This window comes from Arvicola amphibius, chromosome 5 (genome assembly GCF_903992535.2).
Source record: "Arvicola amphibius chromosome 5, mArvAmp1.2, whole genome shotgun sequence".
Taxonomy (NCBI): Eukaryota; Metazoa; Chordata; class Mammalia; order Rodentia; family Cricetidae; genus Arvicola; species Arvicola amphibius.
This window is the reverse complement of record NC_052051.1, coordinates 84,903,725-84,923,882: the sequence shown is the minus strand read 5'-3', so window position 1 is coordinate 84,923,882 and position 20,158 is coordinate 84,903,725. Positions and strand designations below refer to the sequence as shown.

Below are 20,158 nucleotides of genomic sequence, written 5' to 3'. Positions count from 1 at the left end.
GTATGCGCTCAGACTACAGCCCTCCAGTGATTCTAAGACCCTACACAAAAGCATGAACAGTATGCTTTAAAATCCAGTCAATGATAAAATCAGAACCTGATGCACAGTTTTGTAACACACCTTCTGTAAGCATTGAGCCATTCTGTGTCTCCTTTGACTCTGGGAAAGAACAGACACTCGGGGCCCCCAGCGTCAGGACTGAAAAGTTGATGGGTAAATGTGGAGTCAGCTCTGGGGAGTTTCCAAAGCTTTCAAGAAGCATGCGGTAGGAGGCAGAGCCATTTGTGTTGCTCCAGGTGAGAAGGACCTGCGTCACACCCATGAAGGCAACTCGGAGATCAGTCACCGGCAAAGGTTCTGTTTCAGAAACACAACGTTGGCATTAGTGGAAGAGGTATCTGCGATCATCTTTCCTTACGTTGGTGCCACTTCAAAGTGACCCATATTTCATGTGTATCAGTCTAAACATCCCCACAACATCACAGCGGCCAGGGACAAACACTATCTGAAAAGATGAGAAGGAACAAACCTTAAAATCAACACTGCATATGTTCTTTAATATACTCTCCACACAGTGGCATTTAACTATATTTATTTTAGACACTAAAAATAAAGCATATAAAAATAACTGTTTCTAAATCCAGATGTCTCAGTTCAAAATAATGCAAACAATATGATTTTATAATACCTAGATATTCTAACCCAGGAGACATCCAATGCCAAGGAAATTTTCTAAAAGACTTGCCCGGGCCCTCCCATCACCTTATTTACTGGATGGGAACATGAATTAAACCATTTCACCATAAGGAACATACACCCTCTTCAATTTTTGCAACTATTTTATTGCTTGATTAGTTGGTTTCACCATGTAGCCCAAGTTGGGCTCAAATGTGCAACAGGCTCAAATGTGCAACAATCTTCCTACCACTGCCTCGTGAGCACTGGGACTAGACGCGTCCCACCCCACCCAGCACTGCTCCCTTTACTTTGTGACAGAAGAACAAGGAGACCCGAGGGGCAGGACGACTCTGCTGGTGTGCTCGGTGGAGAGACCAGAATGCAGAGAAGCACATAAGGCAAAAGTGATGGTGTCCCAAAGAACCCTGCCTGAGTGCTCGGGGGCTAACTGCGAAGATACTAGCCCGAGCACTCCTAAGGAAGCTTCCAGCTATGGCATGAGGTGACTGATCAGCTTTTTTATCTGACTTCTCACATTAGATATCTCAAATGCAAAGATTTCTAAATCACGTCACTGTGGGCTGCCTGGTGCTGTAGTTAAATGGGATTCCATGGAGGCCTCTGTGCCCACCCAGCACTTACCATGTGGGTTCTGGGGATCCAAACACCAACACCACTGAGCTACAACCCCCGATCTCCGTCTTTATTATTAAAGAATTAAACACCAAAAACTAGACAATTTAATGATTTTGGTGGCTGTCTGGATACCATGGTACTCTGACAGCTACAATCAGGCTCTCCAGGTTCCAATTCAATTGCTTAATATTCAGTATTAAGGAACCTTAGAAGAAACTTAACTCCTCCATATCACCGTGTTTACCTTCAGCCTCAGGTTTTATGAGGACAAAATAATGTTTGTCTCACACAGTGTCTGATGCAATCTCTTCCACAGAACCCTGTCCTGAGGACTCTAACATGAATAAAGACATTTTCCTCCCCTTCCCATGTTACTGCTACTATAGCCACCAGCTATGTCCCTTGTCCCTTACCTGTTGTGACATTTTTGTCTGTGGGGTCTCCGAAGGTCTGATTGGCTCCTATTGGAGTGATGGAGAACGTATAGAAAGTAGCTGGACGCAAGCCTGTAATGTTATTTGACGTTTGGTTTTTATCAGTAGTAAACGTCAGATTCTTTTCCATCGTACTCTCTATTCTGTAAGTGTACTCTGAAGCCGCTGAATCGTTGTGCTTCCATGTTAATTCCACACTGGTAGGGCTGGAAACTTCAGCAATGTCAAGTACAGTGCTCAAAGCTATTTAAATATAGAAGAGAGAGAGATTAATTACATGGAATAAATATAAGAATAAAGCCTGCCTTGTATGTCTACCTTTCAGAACTCAATTTTATTTCTCTTCATTTGCCTCTTTGACTTTCCTGAAATAAAATACATCCAAATACACATGTGCTCATGCATGAGAATATGTCCCTAAACTGAAGACAAAACAAATAGAAACTAGACATGTTGGCTATGAGTTCAACATAGATTTAAATTTTGACATTAGCTGAGACAAAGAGATCTAAGATGCAAAATGAGTCTAGGAAACTGCCTACTCTACCAACTTACTGAGTGACTTGCAGTGATCCCCTTAAAACTACTCCATCCTAACTCTGAAGGGTTAGAAGCCATCATGACAGGACATTAAAGCCCCTGTCACATAATTTTATTCAAAGTCATCTCAACTCTCCGGCTACCAGTTGCATCCTCGGTACAATGCCAGGTATGCAAATCCCAAACCAATGGAAGCCACGTGGTTACTCACAGTGACACAAGCAAGTGCATGCACCCTGGTTAAGTCCACAAGTGAGGAGTAATGCCCAGGAGCAGCAAAATACAAGGTAAAGCCTTAACTTAAGGTGCTGGGGAAACCACAGGTAACACCTCAGCGTGAGTGGGATGGTGTGCCTTACCTCGGGGCAGATGCAAAGTTATCCAGTTTATAGAAAGGACAGGAAGAGAAAGAGAAATGAGACACGAGGGATAATCTTGTGAGGCCCTTTCAGGCATGAGTTTCCTCTAAGAAGTTCCCATCAGCACTGGGTGCAGCCATTTGCGATCAGTGAGAATGGGGATGAGAATAAAGCAGCAACAAGCACACAGAGGAGGACGGACATCAGCCGCACCTGTCAGCACTCCCTGACATGCTGTCAGCCGAGAATGTGCACCTTCCACCTCACCCGCAAGAGCACAGCTACAGTGCCATGGTCAACAGCAAAGAGACATGCTAAGAACTGAGTTGCTTTCATTCATACAGAGAATCTGAGCACCATGGGGAGATAGATGTCTACATTTCAATAGTCATGGGGTAGAAAGTGCAGCTTTTTCAAATTTTGCTAAATGTTTCCTCTCCATTTATTGAAATAATACTGTGGATTTTGAAATAATACTGTGGCTTTTGTCTATTCTATTAATCTAACATATGAGATACACTGTTTGCATATGCTGAACCATTCTTACATCCCTGGAATGAATCTCACTTGATCACAATGAACAGTCTTTAATGTGTTGTTGAATTGGGTTTCTAATCTTTTACGGAGGGATTAACAAAACCATTCATTAATGTAAACCTCCCTGTTAGGAGATGTTTTTGTCACATCCTGTGTGTTTTGGAATATAGTCTTTCCATTTTTTCTCAAATGTTTTAGTTCCTTTTTTTCTTGCACTGTGGCTTATCTAAGTGTATTGCTACTTTCCAAATATCTGTAAAGTTTCCCAAGTTCTTATTAACTTATTTCTAGTTTTCCTTGATTTTGAAAAATGCTTGCAGAGCTCTCAGAATTCTTAAACTTGTAAGATATATTTTGCAGCCTAGCATAGGTCTATCCCAGACGGTGCTCGTTCTCCAGTGCAGAAAAATGTTTGTCTGCAGCCAAGGGAGAAAATACCTGGATGTGTCTCTTAGGTCTCCTTGGTACACACTGTATTTGGAACTCAGTCCTTCATCCTTACTTCAGCAGTGTGGGTAGTCAAGCTGGGGTTACACAACCATCACACCCTCTGTGGTGGTTCGAAAGAAAATGTCCCCCAAAGGAAGCAGCACTATTAGGAGGTGCAGCCTTGTTGGAGTAGGTGCGGTCTTGTGGGAGGAAGTGTGTCACTGTGGGGGTGGACCTTGAGGTCTTTTTCTCAAGCTCCACTCAGTGTGACAGTCAGTCAGCTTTCTACTACTGCCTTCTAGTCAAAATGTAGTCAGCACCATGTCGTCCTGCACGCCACCGTGCTCCCTGTGGCGATGGTAACGGACTAAACCTCTGAAACTGTAAGCCAGCACCTCACTTAAATGTTTCCTTTGTAAGAGTTGCTGTGGTCATGGTGTCTTTTCAGAACACTATAAATCCCAACTAAGACACCTTCTGAATGTGGTAAAACATCTTCTCAATTACTCATCCTGCTGCCTGTCACAGTGACTCTACAGATGGGTCAGGTCTATAACTGTAATCCAGAAATCAATTCTGGAGGCTGAGCCTAAATCCTGTATGTTATGGGCTAAATTGTGTCATCCCCCAAAACCATACATTAAAATAATAAACATCAGTATCTCCAAATACGTGTGTGCTTGCAAGACAGTGTGTATCAAGGGGTTAAATTCAAGAGAGGTCATAAGGGTGTGGCCTCTTGCAATAAAACAGATGCCCTCATATGTTACAAAATATTTGTGTACACTGTGAAGATGTGTCTCTCTGCCTAAGGTGCCTTCTGATAGGTTTAATAAAAAGCTGAATCGTCAGCATCTAGGTCGGAGAAAATAAGCAGGACTTCTAGGGAGGGAGGGAGGAAGGGAGGGAGGGAGGGAGGGAGGAGGAGGAGGAGGAGAAGGAGGAAGAGGAGGAGGAGGAGGAGGAGGAGGAGAAGAGAAAGAGGAAGAGAAGGAGGAAGAGGAGGAGGAAGAGAAGGAGGAAGAGAAGGAGGAAGAGGAGGAAGAAGAGAAGGAGGAAGAGGAGGAGGAAGAGGAAGAGGAAGAGAAGAACGAGGAGGAGGAGGAACTAGAGGAGGAGGAGAAAACTCGATGGGAGACTTCACCAGCAGACTCAGTCAAATGTGCAATACTAAGAAGAGGTAACCAAGCCATGTGGCAGAACATAGATTTAAAAAAAAAGGTTAAGTTATAAGAGCTGGTTGGGAAAAAGTCTAAGCTAAGGCCAAGCTTTCATAATTAATAATAAGTCTCCAGGTCATTATTTGCGGGCTGGTGATCCAAAGATAGTCCAACAAGAAAGCTTGCTACACTTTAAGAAGAACGCATTAGTACACAGGCACAGGGGCTGGGGGAGCCCGTGATGACACAGGGAGAGAACAGAGGTCTGTGTGCGAAGACAAGCTCCTCAATTATAAGAAAATAAAGTATGTACAGTGATCATGATGGCAGCCCTAGCAGACTAACACAGCCCTTCGGTGAACCTAGGGAAAGACGTCTGGCTTGGAACAGCTCTGGGGTTGGTCCCTGCCCTCCACCCTCTAAGATGACTGCACTGGAGGGTCAGATTCTCTGCACACCACCCTCTAAGATGATTGCACTGGAGGGTCAGATTCTGCAGACCAGTGGCTCCAACCTCTGACTAGCTTATCTACCAGACTGTCTCACGGAAAAGATACCGCCTTATTGTGTGGGTTCCCCATTATTTGTAAAACCTTTGCATATTACTGTTGCTAACAACGGTTTGCCTTATTAGTAGGGTTCAGTAGATTGGTCCCAATTTGCATAGCACTATGAGACCAAGCTAATCATTTTATCTCAATGAATCCTAGGCTTTAGGATTTTTTTTTCCCAGTAAGAAGTGAAAAAATGTTCCTGAATTTTAGAGACAAACAAAAGCTACCATTTTTTCCAAAAGAATATGCATTTTTAAAATACTAACTACTATTATCCTTCTACAGAAACAGTAAGGTCTTTTTAAAATAATTTATTTACTTTAATTTCATGTGCATTTTGTTTTGCCTGCATATATGTCTGTGTGAAGGTGTCCAATTCCTTGAAACTGAAATTACAGGCAGTTACGAGGTCAATGGGGGTGCTGGGAATTGAACCCAGGTCCTCTGGAAGAGCAGCCAGTTTCTTAACCATTGAGCCATCTCTCCAACCCCAACAGTAATGATTTGATCCCAGAACCGCTTTCAGATGAATGTATTTAGCTATAAAAACCACCATTACTAGATCGTCAGAAAAGCACCATATTTATCTTGTCTTCCTGTAGAACAAGGAAAGAAAGCACCTAGCCATGGCTGGAGCTCGGTCTTCCACAACCACACTGGGACTCAGGAGGAAGGGATTCTGCTCTGCTTTACTGTTCTAAGGATGGAGCCCTGAACTCCATACATGCTGAGAAAGTACCCAACCATGAGCTACAGCCCCATCCCCAGGCTGATACTAAAAACCAGAGGAGGCTGTCTCTGCTTCTGAAAGAGATTTTAAAATTCCACAGCACCATATTTAAAGGTAGTAAAACAGTAACACAAAGAAGTCCTTGCGGAATAACGGCACGTGCGACAGGGAAATAACGACCACAGTTTTAATTCCTCTCTCTCATCCATGCGGATAGGCTGCCAAAGAAAATCATAGACAGCCCAGTGCTTTTATGAACTGGTGGTTTCACTGTGTGCTCCAGGCTTCTCTCAAACTCTCTAGCTCAAGAGACCTCTGGCCGAAAAAGTCTCCCAAGGAGTTGGAACTGCAGGAGAACACCCCCACATAGCTTAGAAAACACAGAACTTTTATAGCTGTGGTTTAAGAACTGACTCTCTTTTCACTTGCTGCTTCTACTTTCACTTGGCTTCTAAGGAAAAAACGGAGAGTAAGTGGATTTTAACAGTTTCCCCATTTGCCGCTAATGTAGCATGATGACCACTAGGGGACAACAGCAAACAGCACAAGAATGGGAAGGAGCGAGGTACTCACCCGCACTTGCACCTGTGCACAGGACCTGTAAGGGAAGAGAAAAGGGAAGTCAGCAGATTCACTCAGCCATGGAAATGCAAATCAGAAACAGAGCAGCTGGGGACCTGTTAATGGGAGTGGAAGGATGGCGCCGCGGTCAGAGTGTGTGGGGAGCCCAAGCCAATGACGCAGGATTAACCGGGTTTTATGGAGGCCATGACACTGCTGACTACATAAACCCAGTGTTTCTCAGGGCTCCTGCCTCTGTGAGATGAACCAAGGCAGACACGAAAGCCAAGCCAAGTTTGTCTGAGCCAGAACAAATGGAAATGGGGACCAAAGGCTCTTCCCACAGCGAAGTCCAGGGCCAGCGGACTGCTGAAGCCTGAAGTGGAAAGTCGGGGGCTTGGACCGGTCACCTTCTTCAGCCGTCAGCTGATGGCAGCTTTTTTTTTTTTTTAAATCATCTGGTATGCCACTCTGAGAAGGAGTGAAGTATGATTTAGCTGACAATGCCAATATTCCGTTTGTGGTAGAGAGACCCCTTTAGTGGTACTCATTATTACCCATGCCATAAATTATTTTCCCCAACATATAATGTAATTTGCAGTTGTATGTTTCATTGTTTCTTAAATACATGCTTTTGGAAATTGGAATTTCCAAAGTATGGTGATTGTGAAAAAGAAAATAATAAAAAGAAGAGAAATATCTTGCAACTTACCACCATCCTTAGAATTAAAGTCTACCTTAACTACCCAGCAAGCTCTCTACTCTTGGTGACATTCACATTCTTGGAACTAATTTCCCCCGAGAACCTTTACGTATTTGTTCCCTCTTGCAATAGGACACTGCCGACACTTTCTTCTTTCCTAGGGTCTCCCTAAGATGCCACCCATTCAAAAGTCTCTTCAGTAACCACCCAGGAAAAGTCAGCACCCTCACCCTCCATTGCCACTGTCTCCTCCACAGGAGCAGGAATGCAGTTCATATCGCAGGCGCTCACAAATGCCACAGGAAAGAACAAACAAGCTGAGGAGGAGGAAAGGCATTCCCAAGGTCCCCCAAAACTTCCCGCTGCCTTGTCTTTCAAGCTCCCGCCCCTCGAGTCAGGCAATACGTCAATCAATGTATCTGTGAAGGATCCTAGCACAAGAAAGCAAGCATATTTTGCCCAGTCCTTAAAAACAATCTTTAACTACAAAACCTCCACGCATTAGGAAGGCTGAGTCCTGGCACCTGCCCACGGTGCATCTCTCCTCGGTATCTATACGCTTTTGCCCCTCCTGGAATTCATTCATCTTAGGACCACCTGAAATCATCAAAGACCTGCATCCTGCCCTCCAACTGTTTGCTGGAAAGCAAGGGAAATAAGGTAAGTCTAAAAGTAACTTGAGACAGAGAGCACTACCACAACGTGCCAGCATGAAGCACCTACAAGAGCCCAGCAGTCCTCTGAAATGCCAGGGCTGCAGCCAACAGCCTTGTTATCCCAGAGACAAGGAGAGAGGCAGCTGCGCCTTAGGGAGACAGACAAGTGGCACACCTGAGCTGGGTGCAATGTGGTTGGGATGTCAAACAAGGATGTATGCAAAAGCACGGTGTGATCTTTCTAGGTCTCAGTCTTGTGTACCTTAAGTCACTGGCACAGGTAAAATCACATGTTGAAGAAAAAGAAATCACAGCTGAGTCCCCATGTGTTCAAGTCACAGAGCGCTGACTACCAGACATGTCCTAAACGGCTCTCCAACATTACTCAATGCTCCAAACAACTCATTAGTAAGAAGGTGAGCAGCAGGGCCTGGATTTGAAGCCTGGCGCTCAATTACAGAGGACCTGTGTAAACCCACCAGCTCTGCCAACTAAAGTGGAGAGAAATACACTAGGGATCAGTGAAGGTTTAAAAAATAATTATAAAAAATATTACATCAGCATGTTCCTTTCCAGTCTTAACAAAAATAATAATAAAAAGAAAAAATGGAGGGAAGGAAGGAAGGAAGGGAGGAAGGAAGGAAGGAGAGACAGACAGACAGACAGACAGACAGACAGACAGACAGACAGACAGACAAGCAGAGTGAGCATGCTCTGTGCCTGGTGCTGAGGCAGGCTGGGCCGGGTTTCTGCTCTCCGTGTGCCACTACACCCACACTTACCACTCAGCTACCTGCTTTTGCACTGTCTGCTGTAGCAAAGTCACGCTGGTTCACACAAGACAGTGAGGTGAACTGACATTTCCATTTCCCTTAACCTTCAATTCCTCTCCCAGGGTCAGTTCAGGTCAGCCAGGAGCCCAGTTCAGGCCAGCCACACCCCAGCCTCTTCCACACCAGATAAGCAGACACTTGTAAATAGCACCTGCAAGACACCTGGCCAGGTGGGCACTTCACACATACTTTCAAAATGCCAGCAACAGAGAGGTCATCCTTCAAGAAGGAAGTAAACGCCCGGTTACGCCTGGTGCTGAGATAACGGGGAAGACTGACATTCCCAGGCTCAAAACAGCAGACCAAAGTTACCTGCAGAGACTTCCCAGTGTTGACAGCTGGGCATGGTGAGGACCACAGCCCCTGCTGTTCCTAGTGGAGGAGCTGAAACTCTCCTCCCTCGGGTATCCCCACATCGGTTTCCACCCCCATAGGGAAAGCAGTAAGCATTCCTCGGGCCCCTCCAGAGTCCTCAGCCTGCCCAGGTAGCTGTGATGGCAACAAAAATAAGAATCTCCATCCACATATAAGGATTCCATTGTTCAGGTTCCACAAGCCAAGATCACAGATACTAGCCCTGCCCCAGCACAGGGAGACAAAAGAGAGCCTGAAAGACAAGCTACTTCCCTCTGGGCAGAAAGCAGGCCCTGAGGTGTGAACAGATAAGGGGCGTGTCAAACTTCAAGGTAAGCTCCCCCGCCCCCAGCCCTTCCCTTCTCTTCCCTTCCCTTCACAGGGAGTTCAACCTAAGACTTAGGGCTTATGGGGCTCCAGATGCCGGAGCCTTCGCACCAGTAAGCTGCTGCAGGTGCCGCAGAAGATCCACACAACCGGAAGAGCAAGTGGAACGGCGGCCACAGCACAACCAGACAATAGAAAAGTCACTGGTCCACAAGAGGAGTGGGGCACTAACTCCTGATCCATGGCTGGATCTTAAAATGATGACAGAGGCCAGACACACGAACCCACATAGTGTATGAGTTCACTTATATAAAATACCCACAGAAGCGGAACACAGGCAAGGGGTCACAGGGCCTGGAAAGGGAAGCTCAACTTGGGGGTTTCTTTGTGGGAATTCCAAGTGTGGAGAGCTGACAGAGATAAGAGCTGCACATCAGCGTGAGCGCACTACACACAGCTGAAATGCACTTCCAAATAATCCCTCTTAGTGTGTAAGTTTTTCTCATTTTTTAAAGATAGTATGCTGCAGGACTGTATAGTCTTGCTCAGCCACTCCCCACCTTACTCAAGGGAGGAGGGAGAGAGAGCTTCCTGGAGAAAAAAGAAAAGAAGGAGAAGGAAGAGGAAAGGAAGGAACTGAACTCTTCCTGCTCTACAAACAGTTCGCAGAGACTGCACTAGGAGCATGAACCTAAAACTTTCAAATTCTCCCCAAATCTGCATGAAAGGACCACACACCAAAATAGACTCTCTTCCCCTCTCTCTCATGTGACTGCCCAGTTGCCCTGTCTCCCAGGCTATGAACTTTGAAAGCCCTGAATGCATGTGTGTGTGTGTGTGTGTGTGTGTGCATGTGTGTACCCGCACATGCGCGTGCACACACACAATCACACCCTTCCTCCTGGATCACCTAAGGCTGTCTCCACACCCACGATTCTCATCTCCCCACTTCTGTGATGTTTTCTGTTCTTACAACATGAGGTCCTGCAGAGCAGAGACAGCGGCATCCTAGGTCTGCAAGGTTCAAACCTTTCTTTAAAGCTCCCAAGACATCATCCATACACATAAAACTAACAAGAGCCAGAACGGGTGATTATCTGTTGTGCTCTTTTGGTTTCTGTTCTGTAAGATTAAGGCTGTGACTCTGTGCAGAACCCTCTATTTGGAACATAAAACAGACCAGTGCCTAAGGTGGGGGCCTTCTGTGAACACTGAAGGCGGGCGGAACCTGACCCTATTCTCTCACTTAGTGACCTCACTGACACCTTCCTTTCTTAACCTGTGTGTCAGGACCTTCATCAGTGTGAAATGCACAGTATCAGCCAGCAGTCCAGCAGAGACAGGCAACATCTCAGCCAGGGCAAGCAGGGGAGTCTTAAAAGACTGTGGGTGTGGGAAAGCAACAACAGGCATCCTGCAGCAGCACAACTCCAAAGAGGAGACAAGCCGAGGGGGCCACCTCTTCCATCTCTGGCTGAAGGTACCCACTGGGCTATCCAAACAGGGAGGTGGAGGTCAAGGGCACCCCTGGCATAGAACACAGAGGTCAGCTCCTCTTGGGGTATAGACAGGTGGGCATGGAGAAGGCAGCGCAGGCTCACCTGACTACACTGCAGAGCCTGTCAATCTGGTGGGTGAGAGCCAAGAGTGGTCACGAAGTTCAGCTCAAGCAGGAGATGGAGAGGGGGACTGACACATCACAGCAGTTGGGAAGACTGAGGGAGACGATGTCTGTGTGTTCAAGGCCAGCCTGGTCTCCATAGGGAGACCCTGTCTTCTAAAAAGGTCAGGCTTGACCTTTGGGCTACGGCTTGAGGGTCTCATAAAGTCATTCATTTCACCTATTATAAAATAATGGAAGGGCATCTTCAATATACATCCCGTATCTGTGTTCTCTCAAGATTCAAATACAGAAAAGTTCCTTGATTCCGGTCCTAACACCCTTCCTCCTCACCAAACCCCAAAGCTACCCTTTCAATTCACCTGATGATCCCTTGAACCTTTTAGTCCGTTCCACTCAACATGCTGTCTCAAGCCTTGGCGTGGCTCTTATGGTGGTCCAGACCCACTAAGAGCTCTTTGGGAAAAGCCCCTAAAGAGAATGCCAGAGAAAGAGGGCAAGGTAGGGGGCCTAGGCGAGCAGGTAAACCTTGCTCAAGGACCTAGGGAATGCGAATGGCAAAAGAGTCAGGAGACGGACCTGAGACCACACTGCTGCAGACCTGACTCTCACCCAGCTGCAGGTGGTACGCCAATCATCTAGTTTAAACCTTCCAGAGACCATAAGCTATGTGTGCCCCATTTTACAGATGTTGACACCACACCTGGGAAAAGTTAAGCTCCAGTCCTGATAACTAAACAACTTACAATTTAAGATTTAAGGTCCGCCTGACCCTGAAATCTGTGGCCTTAAGTCCAGGAAGCACTGAGCAGCCAGCCTCGTCTACTGGCAGTCTCCACAGATTCCAGGAACCCAAGGTCACCAATGTCTGGCCTTGCTAAGCTGGCCTGCCTGAGGGATAGACAGGTTGTTTCAGCTTGTTGGAACCGACTGAACACAGAGCTGCCTGAAGTTTAGCAAGTGGCAAGGCTGCAGGTTTTCTAGTCTACGTGGTCAGCATTCCAGGGTGAATAATTAGGACTGAACTAATTACACAATGATAACAATAGACTCCTTATCCTTCTAAAGCCAAGCCCACACACCATAGTACAATAGTTATTTTTACTTACTGACATAATTAAACAAAATGTGAACACTTCAAGAAATGTTTAAAATCAAACAGCATTTTATAGGATTTGGAGCAAACTAAGTCCAATTCTGAACGGCCACCATTCTTCCTAGATATAGTTTATCTCCTTGTGAATATTACCCAGCAGCTCCCTGAAATACAGGTCACAGAACGACTTATGAAAAGGGCACACTGGCAGGACCTCCTGCCAAACACAGACAAAAAGCACCATGGCTGAAAATGCCCCAGAGGGAGGTGTTACTTGGAGGACCCATCTCAATACCTGGCATTAAATTCCACTCTGGAGCCCCAAAACAGGACCTGAGCAGACAGCAGACAATGTGGCAAATGATCAATCACAGCAAGATGAGCGCAGGCTGGCTTACTCTACCTCATTTGCAAATAAATGACTCTTAATTTGATCCTATCGTCTTTAAGAGTCAGCAACACCCAGAGATCCACTCCTTGAAGATTCAAGGTGAACCTTCAGGGGTTCAGTGGATGGGATAGGCACCACCCAGCTGAAAAGTCCAGCAGCCTTAGCTCTGCTCTGGAGGCAGTTGAAGGCATGATGACCTCCTCCATAGGCAGAGGAAGGCAGTCAGAAGATCTACCTGAGTGAGGCAGAGCTGGGTGTGGCTTTGGAAATCCTGGGCCAGAAGTTTCTATAAGTATTCTTAGCAGAGCTGGGGATTTTACACCCAAGAAAGAACCTTATGAATAACATGTAAGAACACAATTCTACATTTCATATCTATATGTACGGTCATATAAGTATCTATGCATACCAGATGAAAACAGCAACCTCAAGTGACTTTTCTACTTTTAGAGTAAGTATGTGCAACCAGGTGAAGCCACTGATGATCTCCACTGTATTCACATTCCACATATCAACACCCAGGATGCAGAGGCAGGAGGATGGCCCATTCCGGGACAGCCAAGGGAAGCACACTGCTTGTTTTACAAGATGGGACAGCTTTAATTTAAAATTTAATGCAATAGAGACTTGAACAAATGTTTTCATTACAATCTCAAACACTCTCAAATTTGGAGAGCGTGGTCTGAGGACTCTTTTTTAATGAAACACTCACATTTATAGAACCTTTAAATGGACTACAGGGAACATAAGTTGGAACCTGGTGGCTTGCCTCTCCGTGAACTTTATGAAAGTAGAGAGTAGATCCCATATCCTTTAGCAGCCCCACCAGACTGCATGGCATTTGTAGGGCCCATGGGTATACCCCTCCTCTCCTCCCGGGGTTCATCTTGAAGACAGTTTCTGTCCAGACATCTTGAGGCAATTTCTGGCTAAGCGTCCTGTTTGTTCCTGTGCTCCCTCTGCCCCCCTGGTGGTTAGGTATAGGTGTAATGGTCTGTCCTGTCTCTTTAAGAGACAAGTCATGCCCAGTCCCTCCGCCATCCACTGAGGCAGGCAGATCTTCCTTCCGCCTTACAGCCTGAGTCTCTTCCTTTTCCTTTTCGAAGAGGTAGCTTCCCACTCTCTGGCTCTCTCTGCCCCCCCTTTCTCTCTGCCTCTCTGCTCTTCTCTCCTTCTCCTTTCCCCTCCATAACCCACTAAATAAATGTCCGACCTCACTCTGCGTGACGTGCCTATCCATCTGTCCCTCACCCGCCACTGGGAACCAGCGGCTTTGGAGACCTGTGGCGTGGTCTCCTCTCGTGGTCTCCTGTGCTGCTCGGGTCACGGCCTGCTGCAGCCACTAGGGGATCCTGCAGCATTTTAATTAATCCATTACAATGGGGCCATTGCTTTAGGCTTGGTAACTTCCCACCTGCCTGGGGTAATTCCATTGTGCAGCAGTTAGGTATATAAGGGTTTTCCTAAACTTGAATAAACAGCATTCAGCATTCTCTCCTCACGAATAATCCAAATAATCCATGTCTCTTGTGTGTTCTTTATCTCCAGGCCCTTGCCCAGCTCACGAATGGTAGAGTAGCACACAGTACAGTAGTGCAAACCGTACTGGAGAGAGTAACGCAGGCATCACAGCTGGAGATCCATCAGCAAGACCAGGAAGTAGAACACCTGAGAGGTGGCCCTCGGAATGCTGGCCAGCAGGTAAGAAATTGACCGTGAGGGTGAACTGAAAAGGGTGTAATAACGCAGGACTGACGGCCAACTGCTAGTAACGCAGGACTGACGGCCAACTGCTAGTAACGCAGGACTGACGGCCAACTGCTAGTAACGCAGGACTGACGGCCAACTGCTAGTAACGCAGGACTGACGGCCAACTGATAGTAACGCAGGACTGACGGCCAACTGATAGTAACGCAGGACTGACGGCCAACTGATAGTTCTTTCAGAAAAGCAAGGCAAGCAAGGCACTAGTAATAAAACTAAAACAGCACAAGAGTTCATTAAGACAATTTTCTTTTGTGTAAGGTAGTTTATTGCCTAATTTTTTGAGAGAGTATAGTCCCTGGTTTCTACAAGCAGGGGGCTTTAATATTCCTGACTGGGAGCATGTAAAAAAAAAAAAGGACTAAAAGGGATATAGAAGAGGAAGACTGCACTGCTAAAGAAAGAAGTTAGAAAAAGAAGAAAGGAAGGAAGCAAACAGAGATGTCTCCATGAGACCTCCGCAGCAGAATCCATTCCTTGCTGCTTCAAATCCTTTTGCTGCTGCTTCCGCCCCTATGGATTTATAGGCAGAAATCCGAGAGATCCAAGACAGACTAAATAAGTAGAGAAAGGCAAATTTATTCTGTTGTGGAAGTTATTGATCTGCAAGGACAGAGGATCAGGCAGTATAACCCTCTGGCCTTTAAGGACATTCAGCAACTAAAAGAAGCAGTTAAGGCCTACGGAACTCATGCCCCCTTCACTGTGGCTCTAATGGAATCCTTTGTGGAACTCAACCTTGCAGCTTTGCAGAGCTTGTCTTTCGGGAGGAGATTGTTACGGAGAGGTGACCATAACCTTGACATGTTGACTGGTGCAGGGCAGTATGCGGGGTTAGCAGCACAGATTGCTATGGCCCTGCTGTTTATGATCAGATAGCAGCCGCAGCCATGAAAATGTGGAAAGCTTTACCTAATAAAGGAGCAGGGAAACAGCTGTCTACGATCCTTCAAGGACCCTCAGAACCTTATCCTGAGTTTGTTCAACCTTACCCTGTTACAGCTGGGAGGTCGCATTTTGGGGAATGTGGACACAACTACGCCTGTCATAAAGCAATTGGACTAGGAAAATGCTAATACTGTCAGGAGGGCTGCACATAGGAATTAAATGACTATATACAGAATTGAATGACTATATCCGGTTATGCGGGGACATTAATGGCATTCAGTGATGGGACAGGTAACTGTTTCTGCCCTTAGGGGGAGTCAAGGTGAAGCTAGATCAAGGACTTGTTTTCAATGGGACATTTCAAAAGGAATTGCCCTGCAGGTAAAGGGAAGGTCAGTCAGCCTAGGGAGAATCCAGGTGTTTGCCCTACTAAACAAGAAGGGGGGACAAGGGGTTTGGCTCCACAGGATTCCCTGGAGCACTTTGAGTTTCTAGTTTAGAGAACCACCCTACACTTACATTAACAATCCACGGGGAAAGGTTCCAAGGCCTTCCAGACACAAGGGCTGATTCTTCTGTGATTGCTAAAAAACACTGGCTTGCAGCCTGGCCTCTACGGCATTACAGTGGGTAGGAATAGTCAGTTCTCCAGAGTGCAGTACCCAATATTTAGATTGGAAGGATGAAGGCAGCAATAAGGCATTTTTAAACCATTTGTCCTGAAACACCTTCCTCTCAATTTGTTGGGGAAGAGATGTTTTGCAAGCTACGGGAGCAGTTCTGACCACTGAACCTGTGCAGTGCATGTCAACAGACCAGGGCTTTGTCCCTGGGTGGGGGTTGGGCAAAGATCTACAGGGAGACCCGCAAATTTTAGAAGACAAAAAAAATCATACAACAGTCACCTGGACAGCGTGCAGCATTGGGAAACTGTCTTAGGGGCCATTGCAGAGCAGCCAGAACATATTCCCATAAAATGAAAAACGGAAAACCCTGTATGGTTAGAGCAATGGCCCCTAAGTAAGGAGAAATCACAGGCTGCTCATACCCTGGTCCAGGAACAGCTAGAGGCAGGACGCATAGTGCCATCCGCTTCTCCCTGGAATACTCCTATCTTTGTTATTGAGAAGAAGTCTGGAAAGTGGAGGCTGCTGCAAGATCTGAGAGCACTGAGGACTGTACGGGAGTAGCGGGCACTACCGAACCTGCGCTGCCTCAGCCCATGGGTGTTCCTGAAGGATGCCATCTTTTAGGTATTGACCTGAAGGATTTTTTTTTCACCATCCCATTGCATACAAAAGACTGATAAATTTGCTTTCAGTGTACTGTCTATAAATTTCAAGGAACCGTACAGACACTACCAATGGTAACATTACCCAGGGTTAGTCCTGTCATCTGCCAAGTGTTTGTGGCCCGGGTTATTGCCCCGATAAGTTATAAGTGTTCTTAAGTGTTTATCATTCATTATATGGATGATATCCTATTAGCTGGACAGACCCAGATATAGTTCTTGAGGCATTGGCTGACTTTCAGAAATGCCTAGCACGTGCTGGGTTAATGATTGCTTCTGAAAAGGTACAACAACAAGTTTCCATATCAATACCTGGGGCATCAGTTGCTGCAGACAGGAGTAAAACCACAGAAACTTACTCTTTGCTTAGATAAACTACAAACTTTGAATGATTTTCAAAAATGGCTTGGAGACCTCAATTGGGTCCAGCCCAGCCTGGGAATTCCTAAGGGAGTCTTAAAACCACTTTTTGACATTCTGCAGGGGAATCCAGATCCATCCTCCTTCCGTAAGTTGACACCTCAGGTAAGGCAATGTATTACTTTAAGAAAAGCTTGCCTCTGCTCATATTCATTATATTGACTATAGCCAGCCTCTGCTGTTGATAATTCTTCCCTCTCAGCATTGAACTACAGAAGTTTTTTGGCAGCAAGGACCCATCTATGGGTACATAAACATGTGTCATCTGCAAAAATTGTTATCTCGTATTTATCTGATATGCTGCATGTTATTCAGAAAGGATATCAACTTAGTTTGCAAACCTTTGGAATGTTACCTGATAAAGCTATTACACCATATACCCAGGCAGAAATAACTTGGCAGCAAAATTTTGCTGAAGATTGAACCTTTTTTTTTTTTTTTTTTTTTTTTTTGGTTTTTCGAGACAGGGTTTCTCTGCAGCTTTTTTAGAGCCTGTTCTGGAACTAGCTCTTGTAGACCAGGCTGTTGGACCTTGTTTTTATGAACTAATCCCTGCAGGTTTGATAATCATTATCTGATAAGTTGGTCACCTTTTTCAAAATCATCCGGTACACTTCCCTAAATTTATTTCTTTACAACATCTGGCAGGGCTCGGAATGTGTTTACTGACGGGTCTTCCACCGGGAGAGCAGTCGTGGCTGTCGTGGCCTTCCCTCCTGATTTTGATATTCAGCCTGTTGATGCTAACTCTGCTCAGGTGACTGGATTGTTGTACAAATGGTCCTAGAGAAATATCCTGATATTCCATTTAACCTTTTTACTGACAGTCAATATGTAAGCAAAATTCTTGCACCTTTGGAAACTGCAGCTTATACTGCCTCTGTATCTCAAGTCCAGATGCAGTTATTGTCTATTCACACATTGCTTTGGGCCTGATCTGTTCCCATTTACATAGGGCATTTGCAGGCTCATACTGACCTCCCTGGTCCCTTGAGCGAAGGGAATACACTGACTGATCAGCTTACTCGCCAAATTTGTGCAGTTAATCAAGAGACTTATGGAGCTGCAGAAAAGGCTCATAATTGTTTTTATCTCAATGCTGGGTCTTTAAGATTTCATTTTAAGATTTCTCGAGAGCAGGCCACTGATATTGTTAAAAAATGCTCTCTGGGGGCTGGAGAGATGGCTCAGAGGTTAAGAGCACTGGCTGATCTTCCAGAGGTCCTGAGTTCAATTCCCAGCAACCACATGGTGGCTCACAACCATCTGTACTATGATCTGGTGCCCTCTTCTGGCCTGCATGCATACAAGGAGGCTTAACATTGTGTATACAATAAATAAATCTTTAAGAAAATGCTCTCTGTAGCCGGGCGGTGGTGGCGCACACCTTTAATCCCAGCACTCGGGAGGCAGAGGCAGGTGGCTATCTGTGAGTTCGAGACCAGCCTGGTCTACAAGAGCTAGTTCCAGGACAGGCTCCAAAGCTATAGAGAAACCCTGTCTCGAAAAACGAAAAAAAAAATGCTCTCTGTGTACAGAACTTTTAGCTGTTCCCCATTTGGGAGTTAATCCTCATGGGCTTGCTCCTAATCATTTATGGCAAATGGATTTACCCATGTTCCTTCTTTTGGGCGCATGCAATATGTTCATGTAACTGTGGATACATATTCTCATCTTATTTTTGCCTCAGCCCATACAGGAGAAAAATTACAGGATGTTAAAAGTCACTGTCTCCAGGCTTTCGCCTACATGGGAGTTCCAAAAACTGTAAAAAGTGCCAAGAGGCCAGCCTACACCAGCACTGGCTTTGCTAAATTTTGCTCTGAGTTCTCTATTTCTCATAAAATAGAAATACCTTATAATCCTCAATAATAAGCTATAATGGAGCGTGCACACCGTACGCTCAAAGCTTATTTGTGTAAAAGAAAAAAGGGGGAATATGGTTCCACCACCAGAGACCATTTATCTTTTATTTTATACATTTTAAATTTTTTGACTGTTAATGTCCAATCTCATACCGCTGCTGACCAGCATTGGCGGCCGGTTTCTTCTGGAATGCCTCATGTCAAATGGAAGAATCTAGCAGGTGGCACTTGGTGTGGTCCAGATCCCATGCTGGTGTAGGTGAGGGGGCTGTTTGTGTTTTCCCGCAGGATGCTGACAGTCCAGTGTGGGTCCCTGAGCTCCTGGTGCATGCTGTGATTTTCCTGCCCAGGAGTCTGAGGACAGGACAGGGCCAAGAGATCAGATGGACACTCTGATGCTGGTGGAGTTGGATAGCCCTGTGTGGCCTTCTTTCCCTACTACCAATTTCAGCACAGGTGAACCCACTGTGCCTTTGGATACCACACAAAATATTATCACAGGGATTTGGAAAATTCCTCAGTTGTAGATACTTCTGTTAGCAGGATTTGCCCAGCTCCAGTCAGTCGCTGCTGGCCTGGGCCCTTGAGTTATGATTGGAGTCTTTCCATACTTTGGGTTGGGTGCATTACCGCCTCCCCCTGGACTCTTAATTCCCATCCAGCAAAAAAGTGTACTTTATCATCCTGCTAATATTTCTGGAGTTTTAAACTGTTCTGAGCAGATTTGTCAACTGAGGAGTGGCTGGAGTCCTGAGGAGCTGGCTGTGGTGTCCGGATGCCGAGGATTGTTCCTTTACCTGTCTACCCATCCCACGATGATCAACTCATCCTGCATCGAACACGAAGAGATTCTGACATTACAGCAGCCATTATGGTGGCCATTGCTGTGGCTGCCACAGCGGCTATGGCTGCTGGATTTACCATTAGTCAGGCAGTTGCTTCTGCTAGCACAATACCTTATAGGGCAGGTTGCAAATGCCTTGGCCACTCAAAATGAGCTAAATTCACTGATGAAAAACTTTGCAATTGGTTTTGGTTAAAGACCACTGCTAGGTTAAAACTTAACAGATACAGTGAAAATGCTTAATGCTATTATTTATGGACCCTGAAGTGCACAATTTACAAACTGGCTCTTGAGATTATTCTAGCTAACTATACCAGGGCTCCTCCCACCAGCGCTGAGGCCTTTCTTAAAGGGCTCCAATTTGCAGGCAGACTCAATAGGATTGAGCAGGCACAGCCTCCTTAGGAGTGCTTATATGGCTGGAGCATCATCTTCACGTTCTCATGGTGCCAGAGCCAGAGGCAAGCTCAGGTCAATGTCGCCATCC

General features: G+C 45.7%; 1 protein-coding gene across 4 annotated transcripts in view; it reads right to left on the bottom strand.

The window, feature by feature from the left end:
* Ptprj (protein tyrosine phosphatase receptor type J) overlaps positions 1-20,158 on the bottom strand; it is a 159,533-nt gene that overhangs the window by 34,448 nt on the left and 104,927 nt on the right. For all 4 annotated transcript variants that reach the window (XM_038329876.2, XM_038329874.2, XM_038329875.2 and 1 more), the window contains exons 2-4: positions 6,631-6,655; positions 1,728-1,991; positions 121-357 (exon numbers count right to left, since the gene is read on the bottom strand). In XM_038329876.2, coding sequence (XP_038185804.1) covers positions 121-357; positions 1,728-1,991; positions 6,631-6,655 — 526 coding nt within the window. The remainder of the gene's footprint in view (positions 1-120; positions 358-1,727; positions 1,992-6,630; positions 6,656-20,158) is intronic.